Source organism: Syngnathus acus, chromosome 2 (genome assembly GCF_901709675.1).
Source record: "Syngnathus acus chromosome 2, fSynAcu1.2, whole genome shotgun sequence".
Taxonomy (NCBI): Eukaryota; Metazoa; Chordata; class Actinopteri; order Syngnathiformes; family Syngnathidae; genus Syngnathus; species Syngnathus acus.
This window is the reverse complement of record NC_051088.1, coordinates 16,655,583-16,663,583: the sequence shown is the minus strand read 5'-3', so window position 1 is coordinate 16,663,583 and position 8,001 is coordinate 16,655,583. Positions and strand designations below refer to the sequence as shown.

The window sequence follows — 8,001 nt, the reverse complement described above, 5'->3', positions numbered from 1 at the left end:
AAACCTGGTGGGACTTTCTTCTCACAGACTTTGGACACCAAACGTTGCTTCAAATTTGATGGAGTGTCTATGAAGCAGTCAACCCCAAAATGTTCTTTATAATAATATGTTGTATGTACCCCCCACCAGTCTAAACATTGCAGTTGCCAGAACCAATCACGGCTCAGCTTCAGAAATTTGCTGAACTGTGATGTCATTTTTGCTCGGCAGCAAGTGGCAAAATGGCCGCCCCTTGAGATGGATAAAAAGGGGGGAATTTTGTTGCTTAATTTATAGTCCACAAATGCAATATTAATCAGAACACTGTGTTTTGACAATTTGGGCTGCACAGAACATATTATTGCAAAGGAGATTTTTGGGTTGACTTCTGCTTTAATATTTTCATCTTTGGCCTGCCACAAACTCGAACTATAGTGTCTGTATTTGCTGCTTGAAAAATTGACCTTTTTTCTTCCTTTGGCTGCTTGCAATGTACGCGCGAGTTGTTCACATGATGAAAACATGACCTGGCACATATGTGATGTCACTCCCCGAAGCAGGAGAAGAAAGCCTCTACACTGTGGCATTGGCAAACCATCATGTACAGTTGTTGCTCATGTGCCTTTTTGTGTTCCAACCACCTTCTTTATTTTATTAGTTTGTTGCACGTTGCCTGTTCATTGGCCTGCCGCATGTTTCTCGCTCCTGCAAGCTAATGGCGATGGTCTGCTATTGCCTATTTTGAAGTAAAGTTCTTCTTCATCTAAACTGAAGTACTTCTTCTTTCTTGTCTTTGCAACTCACTGTCCCTGTACAGTAAGGCAGTGTTTCCCAACCTTTTTTTATTCACGGCACACCTTTTCATTGGAAAAAATCTCAAGGCACACCACCAACAAAAATCTGTTAAGTGTTACACCAGCTTCTATATTAAAATCAGTCATATTACAACAAAAGACGTAAAGTTCTATTCCTATATATGCATGGAGAGTCGACTAATTGAACAAAAATAAATACTAAATATTCTTTAAATTGTGTTTCTTTTGTAAATGAAAGTGACAATTTTTGAAAAAAGGTTTTAGACAGTGTAAGGAATAAACTATTGAAAGTGATTGTGATCAAACTCCAAAAGAATCAATATGGCTTTGTTTACTGTTTTAGACTAGCTCTATAAAATATTGTGACATTAAGAACAAAGTCACTTTTAAAGACGCTCTGCTGTTCTGACAGCGGCTGAGTGGCTATCACAGTCGAGGTGTCTCGAATTGACTGTGTATTTTACGTTGGTGAAAAATGAACAATCCAGGTTCTCCCGTTGAACTACATGCTCTGATTTCCAACGGACCAAAACGCACCACAGCCGTCATCGTGTCACTGTTAGTAAAAGCACACAGCAACTAGTGATGTGCATTCCAGTTCTCGTAAGTGAACTGAATCTTTAGAATCAGTTCATTCAAAAGATCCGTTCAAACGAATCGTTCAACGAATTGTCCCCCCCCCCACACACACACACACACGCACACACACTGAACAGGAAATTGCGTCACTGACTCGTCTCGTTCGTGGACGGGAAATTACGTCACTGACTCGTAAAGTCCCTCCTCCATCTATCGCTCGCTGCTGATTAGTCGTTCGCGAAGATTCACGAGTGAGTGACAGACAGCATTGCCAACACACGTTATGCCGACATTGATGTTTTAATTTTGTATTTGTTGGGCGGTGTTATTATTCAGAATGTGTTTGAATAAAAGGTTGATAAAAAAAAACGTTATGCCGACATTTGTTATTTTGGGGGACACCAACTCATATAACAACGTAAAACACATATATATATACATACAGATTGTCATATAAAGCAGTTAACCAAATGTCAGGTTTTTATGTTTAGATTGGCGAATATAAATACAAGGGTTAGGGTTAGTGAACGAATCACTTCCTAAAGTGTTCATATGACTTCAACCAGTAGGTGTCGGTAATGCGCATTGAAGCTGGTGCCACCACGCCGTAAATCAAAACGAAGCAAGTGAACGAGTTAGTGAATGAGTGATTTGCATTTCCAGTTCATCGCGGGAAAGGATCAGTGAGGGAACGAATCCTGACTTTCCCGATCGCGAACGAGTTCATGTGTGAACTGCCTTCCCGTGCTTCAACGGATCAGTCATTGAACGTGTTGCGTCTCCTGGCGTGAACTATGTAAGCCAGAATGTGGATTTACGATTTGCCAAGGAAAGAAAGAACCACTCACTAAAACACCACTTTTATGCACGTTTTCTCCAAGCTAACGGCTAACTTTATTGCATGAAGGGATGCGCCGTTATGCAACAACGGGGAGATTATGCTTCTCTTTGGGTAATCTTGATTTTATAACACTTGTATGCATATATACGCTTAAATATTGTTATCCAATATATCTACTGCAATTTCACATTAGATTGCTGGTTTGAAATTTACTTTTAATATTATTATTTTCAAATAAACATTTATATTAAAACTTGTCTGGTGTTTTATTCCTTGTTTTTTATTCGTCAATTAAAACATAAAAATCAGACATTTGGTTAACTGCTTTATATGACAGTATGTGTAGGTACACCTCATGGACACTTCAATAGGTATACTACACGAGGTAAAAAAAAAAAAAAAAAGAATAAATAAATAAAGGGTTAATTGCACAATAAAAGCACATATGTGTATATTCTTACACCTGGAATCGAACCAAGTTCTTACCGAGCAAGAGCCCATGTCATTATCCAGTCGTCTATTTCGACCTAGAAGCCCATGGTCGTCTGCACTCTTTTGTACTAGTGATGTGCATTCCAGTTAAGAACTGAATCTTTAGAATCGGTTCACTCAAAATACTTGTTCAAAAGAATCGTTCACCGAATCGTTCACTACACTTTCTTATTTATTTCTTTTTTTTCTTTTTTTTTACCTCGTGTAGTGTACCTATTGTAGTGTCCATGAGGTGTACCTAATCACAGGCCACTTCAATAGGGAAAAAGCTTAAGTGAAAGTGAAAAGTGCCACACCCGCCCTCGCCCCCACCTCCTGATTGGCTGTTTGATCTGTGACGTCACTTGGACACTCCATTAGGTACACCGCCATTTTCAAGTGTACCTAATAACAGGCCACTTTATTAGGGAAATATCATGGTCAAAGGTCATAGGTGTCAAGCTCTAGTCCTTGGGGCCGCATTCCAACATGTTTTCCAAGAGTCCCTCGTTAATTGCACCTGCGTGAAAAGTTTTGCTCATTTTCGCGTTCAACAGGAGCTAAAACTTTTCACGCAGGTGCACTTAACGAGGGAATCACACGGACACTCCATTAGGTACACCGCCATTTTCAAGTGTACCTAATAACAGGCCACTTTATTAGGGAAATATCATGGTCAAAGGTCACAGGTGTCAAGCTTTAGTCCTTGGGGCCGCATTCCAACATGTTTTCCAAGAGTCCCTCGTTAATTGCACCTGCGTGAAAAGTTTTAGCTCCTTTCACGTTCTGCAGTAGCTAAAACTTTTCACGCAGGTGCACTTAACGAGGGAATCACACAGACACTCCATTAGGTACACCGCCATTTTCAAGTGTACCCAATAACAGGCCACTTTATTAGGGAAATATCATGGTCAAAGGTCACAGGTGTCAAACTCTAGTCCTCGGGGCCGCGTTCCAATATGTTTTCCAAGTTACCCTCGTTAAACACACCTGCGTGAAAAGTTTTAGCTCCTTTCACGTTCTGCAGGAGCTAAAACTTTTCACGCAGGTGCACTTAACGAGGGAATCACACGGACACTCCATTAGGTACAGCGCCATTTTCAAGTGTACCTAATAACAGGCCACTTTATTAGGGAAATATCATGGTCAAAGGTCACAGGTGTCAAGCTCTAGTCCTCGGGGCCGCGTTCCAATATGTTTTCCAAGTTACCCTCGTTAAGTGCAGCTGCGTGAAAAGTTTTAGCTCCTTTCACGTTCTGCAGTAGCTAAAACTTTTCACGCAGGTGCACTTAACGAGGGAATCACACAGACACTCCATTAGGTACACCGCCATTTTCAAGTGTACCCAATAACAGGCCACTTTATTAGGGAAATATCATGGTCAAAGGTCACAGGTGTCAAACTCTAGTCCTCGGGGCCGCGTTCCAATATGTTTTCCAAGTTACCCTCGTTAAACACACCTGCGTGAAAAGTTTTAGCTCCTTTCACGTTCTGCAGGAGCTAAAACTTTTCACGCAGGTGCACTTAACGAGGGAATCACACGGACACTCCATTAGGTACAGCGCCATTTTCAAGTGTACCTAATAACAGGCCACTTTATTAGGGAAATATCATGGTCAAAGGTCACAGGTGTCAAGCTCTAGTCCTCGGGGCTGCGTTCCAATATGTTTTCCAAGTTACCCTCGTTAAGTGCAGCTGCGTGAAAAGTTTTAGCTCCGTTCACGTTCTGCAGGAGCTAAAAGTTTTCACGCAGGTGCACTTAACGAGGGAATCACACGGACACTCCATTAGGTACACCGCCATTTTCAAGTGTACCTAATAACAAGCCACTTTACTAGGGAAATATCATGGTCAAAGGTCACATGTGTCAAGCTCTAGTCCTCGGGGCCGCATTCCAACATGTTTTCCAAGATTCCCTTGACTCTCACTCGGAAAGAACTTAATTCGAGCCCAGGTGTGAGCATATACCTGAATGTGCTTTTAGAATTGGACACTCGCTGCGTACGCATATGCCATCAAATGCAAGTATTTATGTGTAAATACATAAGGTGGCCCGCCCTTAACCGTAGTTTTAAACCCTACTTTGAAACCCTAACTCTCTTCACCCCACCCCTTACACTACTGGATTCCACCCTGCCCCCTAGGTAGTGGGCGTGATCCATTGGTTTGCTCCGCCAACTTGGGGGCGGGCCACCTATGTATTTACACATAAATACTTGCATATGTTTGCATATGCAGCAAGGTTCCAATTCTAAAAGCACATCTCGGTATACGCTCACACCTGGGATCGAACCAAGCTCTTTCCGAGCGAGAGCCCATGTCACTAACGAGTCAGCTATTTGGACCTGGCAGCCCTTGGCCGTCTGCACTGTTTTGTACTGGTGCATTCCAGTACTTTTAAGAACTGAATCTTTAGAATCGGTTCACTCAAAATATTTGTTCATTTTATAATATTTGTTGTAACTGACCTGTGGTTTGGCGATCCTGTTGACAATGCGCTCGGTATTTAATGTTGGACAATTTCCCATGGCACAGCTGAACATCTCTCACGGCACACTGGTTGGGAAACACTGCAGTAAGGCACAGTGACTTTGAGATATGTTACTTTAATCTCATTACGCGGCTGGAAGTAGTGACTGGTTGCATTGGATTACTCCCCCCCCCCCCCCCCCCCCCCCTTCTCCAACCACCCCATAATTTAAGACAAAACAAAAAAGCAGTCATATTAAAGTATCACGATATCGATATGACTGATTGTCCAGCAGTCAGGAGTCACGTTAATGCCTGAATTCCAACCAGTTCAATGTCCGTGTCTTTTGGAGTTTGAACGGACCCCAGCATGTGCATCAAAGACACACGTGATCATTTGGTGGATTGTGGAAAAGGCTGTGTGACATTTTTTTCTTTCCTGTCTTGCAGTAAAAAGAAAGCTCAATGTCTGTCTGGCTTTTCTCTCTTTCACTCTTTTCCTTTTATGAGGCCTTCTAAGCAGCTCCAGATGCTCCTTGGCCGATTGTTGACGGTTTTCAAACGTTGCACTTCTTCTTTTCCTTTGGGCATCTCCTGTTAGGGGTCGCCACAGCTTGTTATCCTTTCCCATGGATGTCTATCTTCTGCATCCTCCTTTCTGTCATGGTGTCTTCACTCACTCTTGCAACTCCATACTTATCTCCCTCCCAAACCTTTCTCCCCATCGAACCCTGGCTGTCCCTCGGATGAGCTCATTTCCAAGCCTCATAACTCTAAAAGAAGAAAACATGTTCATTATCACCACCTCTCGTCTTGCTTCCAGTCATTTCTTCAGTGCCACTACTTCTAATCCGTACATCATGGCTGACCTCGCCACTGTCTAATAAACTTTCCTCTCCATCTTAGCAGCGACTCTTGCTCCACCTGTTCCAATCTGCTTGGATCCAATTCTTCAACTCCTTCCCACAGTCATTAATCAAAGTGCTCCACATGCAGTCTTCTTCCTCCTCCCCATCATATGTCTAACTTCTGCTAATCTTCCTTTGTCTCTCTCGGTTATCAAATATTGCTCAATTTCACTATATTACGACACGGATGCAATCAAATCCTAAATACTGTCATTTATTTCACCCACTCTCACAAATCATTTGGCATCACAAATACAGTCATATAAGACATTTGTCTTGAGATAATACGGAGATCACGTTGGTCATAAATGTACATTTCCCTCTGGTTTGGTCCAAATGTCCACGCGTGGACGGTTTCAATAACGTTCAATACTTGAACGGCGGCTCTTCCCAGTGAGCCGTTCCACTCGTCTCTACTTCACCCGCAAAGCACATTGGGACAAAAAGTTCAAAGCACCGACGGTGGGGAGTCACACCTGAGAACGTTACAGGCTCTACGAACGACTTTAATCGCTGTCGTCTCCTACGGACAGACGGCCACTCCAAAGCATGACAACACATCTATAAATATTGCTATGGACATTATAATACAGTGCAGTGCATCATTGGCTCGTTCCCTCGGGGAAAGGTTCAGTGCATTAAGACCGGCCAGGCTTCGGGTCCCGCCGACGATACAAAAGTCTCATCTCGGCATCGCTTAAAAGCCGAGCCGAGCCGGATGCGTTGGGAAGCCTCCTCGCTACGTTTCACTCCGGGCAAAACGACTATGACGGCGGCAAAGGTGGATCTGGTGGCCCACTCAGGCTTCACTGCAGCACTCGTAGATGTTGTCCTCCACCAGGGCGACGACTTGCTCGAACTTGTGCTGGAGTTGAGTGCGACGCGCCGTCGGGTTGCACTCCAGGGCGGTCACCACCTGGACACAAGCAGAGCGTGACGTAAAGACAACCCGTGAGTCGTGTTATATCGTCAGTCTACATGAGTTGCTGCACCATTTGCTTGTTGAAGAGAAACATGCGCCAACGACACCGATTCCATTCAGTGTCTTGGTGAGTTGTACATTTATTTTTATTTATTTGTATGTCCAAATATGGTGTAACATTGAGGCCTGCTGTTTGTTTTAAGAAGCTCCTACCTGGTGTCTGTATCTCTTGGCGTATTTGTAGATCTCCGTCAAGGCCAGGTTGGTGTTGAATTCATTTCTGTGCTTCTGCAAAATAGTTTTGCCATCCTATTATTTTTTTGTCTTTTTTGTTCTCGGCACATGCAAGGGCGTTACTCACTCGAGACTCCTCGGCCAGGTGAGCGTTCATCTCCTGCTCGCTGAGAGGCGCCATTTCCTGGATCTGCTTGTAGTAGCACTGCACCCTCTTCTTGTACTCTGGGATTTCCTTAGCGTACAGCAGCTTGTTGGTCGGAGAATCCTGCCAAAAGACGGCTTTCAATTCAAACAACCTCAAAGCAAGTCAAATAGACGTCACGTCAATCAACCTTCTGAGCGAGACAACAGAAGGAGGAAGACGAGGAACATTGCTCTATTCTCCTTCATGCCAGCCACTCTCGCTCTCACCCTGGCACTCACTCATGCAGAAATAAAAGTTGGTTGTGGGCACAGTCAGCTTTTAATGGCGACTACACTTGTGAGCAAATGGAGGAAGGGGACATGAAAGAAAAAGTAGGACAAGGCATGGAGGGTTTTGGGGGGGGGGGGGTCTTACTGCAAATGTGCTTACAACACAACTTGTGTGTCATGAGTTATTTGTGTCACATGACGTATTTGTGCGTGTGTGTGCATTGATGTCCAAAGTGGCTCCTTCTGATAGCAAACCCTCTCGCTTCCTGTTCGCAAGGTCACTTCCTGCCGTTGGCCCATCTGTTTGCCAACCCCCCGGTGACCTCTCACCCCTGTGTGAGCGTGCTTCTCGCCAGATAAGAGGGT

At 43.8% G+C, this 8,001-nt stretch overlaps 1 protein-coding gene across 1 annotated transcript in view; it reads right to left on the bottom strand.

Moving 5' to 3' along the window:
• Positions 1 to 6,255: 6,255 nt before the first annotated feature.
• Positions 6,256 to 8,001, bottom strand: part of plxnd1 (plexin D1) — a 50,068-nt gene continuing 48,322 nt past the window's right edge. Inside the window, exons 34-36 of the mRNA XM_037274802.1 lie at positions 7,346 to 7,486; positions 7,198 to 7,272; positions 6,256 to 6,978 (exon numbers count right to left, since the gene is read on the bottom strand). Of these exons, the coding sequence (XP_037130697.1) occupies positions 6,862 to 6,978; positions 7,198 to 7,272; positions 7,346 to 7,486 (333 nt within the window). The 3' untranslated portion in view covers positions 6,256 to 6,861. The remainder of the gene's footprint in view (positions 6,979 to 7,197; positions 7,273 to 7,345; positions 7,487 to 8,001) is intronic.